Genomic DNA, 1,187 nt, shown 5'->3' with positions numbered 1-1,187 from the left:
AACGGAGCTATCTTCCCAGCCCCTCAAACTAATTTTGATGGAATGGCTTTTTATGTCAGCCTTGTAGCAGGGACTAGATTTACATCTTCTTGTAATCTTCCCCACACCACTTGGGGGAAGATGTGCACCAATCATGTCTGGGTCATACAATTAACATGAAGAGCAGTTAGAATTCTAGCACAGGGTCTCTTACTATGTGAGTGAACTCAATGGCTTCACATAGGGTCAACATGACTTGTCCAGCAGCACAAAGGTCATCAGTGATGTCATTGGGCCAACATCCAGGGACTTCTTGACTCCTCACTTCTACCTGTTTTCTGTAGCTCTGCTGCCTCTGTATTGTGTTAGGGCCTGCTGAGAAAGAGCCGGCTTCTGTTAATTAGTGACACTGAACAGAAAACAAGCTGTGATCTCTGGGGACTCTTCACTCTCATATAAGTTCTGGGCATGAGTGGTCAAGAGGCTGAGCCTACCTGAGTTGTATAATGATACTTCATTAGATGCTACTACCCATGGCTTCTAGGACACACTCTGAGTCCCCGCTAGAACCTAGGCTCTATGCTGGGGCGGGAAGCCGTGCAGATCATCCATCTCTGGTTTTGATGCTCTTTGTCGTTATGCTAGTGACTTGTCTGGAAGCTGCTAAGCTCACCGTGGGGTTCCATGCCCCCTGGAACATCTCTCATCCATTTAGTGTTCAAAGGCTGGGGGCAGGCCTCCAGACTGCTGTGGACAAGCTCAACTCAGAGCCAGTGGGTCTTGGGAATGTGAGCTGGGAGTTCACTTACACCAATTCAACATGCAGTGCCAAGGAGTCCCTTGCGGTTTTCATCGACCAGGTCCAGAAAGAACATATTTCTGCTCTGTTTGGACCAGCATGCCCAGAAGCAGCAGAGGTAGAGTATGGAGTATTCTAAAAATGATGTTTGAATTTCTACTGAAAGGAATGAACATACAGATAAAGACACAAATTCCATTCATCTCTTCTTATTGACGTTTACATTTTTGATTAAAATTTAATTGTATATATTCATTGTACATGGTAGTGCATTATATAAGGACACTTTCAGATGGGTATATATTATATATAGTTTCATTAGTCTCTGGGCAAAAATTGTAACAATTGCTGTCTAGGTCTTAGGTTTTTCTCTTCTCTTCTCTTCTCTTCTCTTCTCTTCTCTTCTCTT

The 1,187-nt window shown here is 43.9% G+C and overlaps 1 protein-coding gene across 1 annotated transcript in view; it reads left to right on the top strand.

The window, feature by feature from the left end:
• Nucleotides 1-509: 509 nt before the first annotated feature.
• Nucleotides 510-1,187, top strand: part of LOC110285938 (guanylate cyclase 2G) — a 42,110-nt gene continuing 41,432 nt past the window's right edge. The window contains exon 1 of the mRNA XM_021152413.1: nucleotides 510-896. Within this exon, the coding sequence (XP_021008072.1) occupies nucleotides 513-896 (384 nt within the window). The 5' untranslated portion in view covers nucleotides 510-512. The remainder of the gene's footprint in view (nucleotides 897-1,187) is intronic.

The sequence above is a fragment of the Mus caroli genome, chromosome 19 (genome assembly GCF_900094665.2).
Source record: "Mus caroli chromosome 19, CAROLI_EIJ_v1.1, whole genome shotgun sequence".
Taxonomy (NCBI): Eukaryota; Metazoa; Chordata; class Mammalia; order Rodentia; family Muridae; genus Mus; species Mus caroli.
The sequence above is the reverse complement of the archived record's forward strand: the minus strand, read 5'-3'. Positions and strand labels throughout refer to the sequence as shown.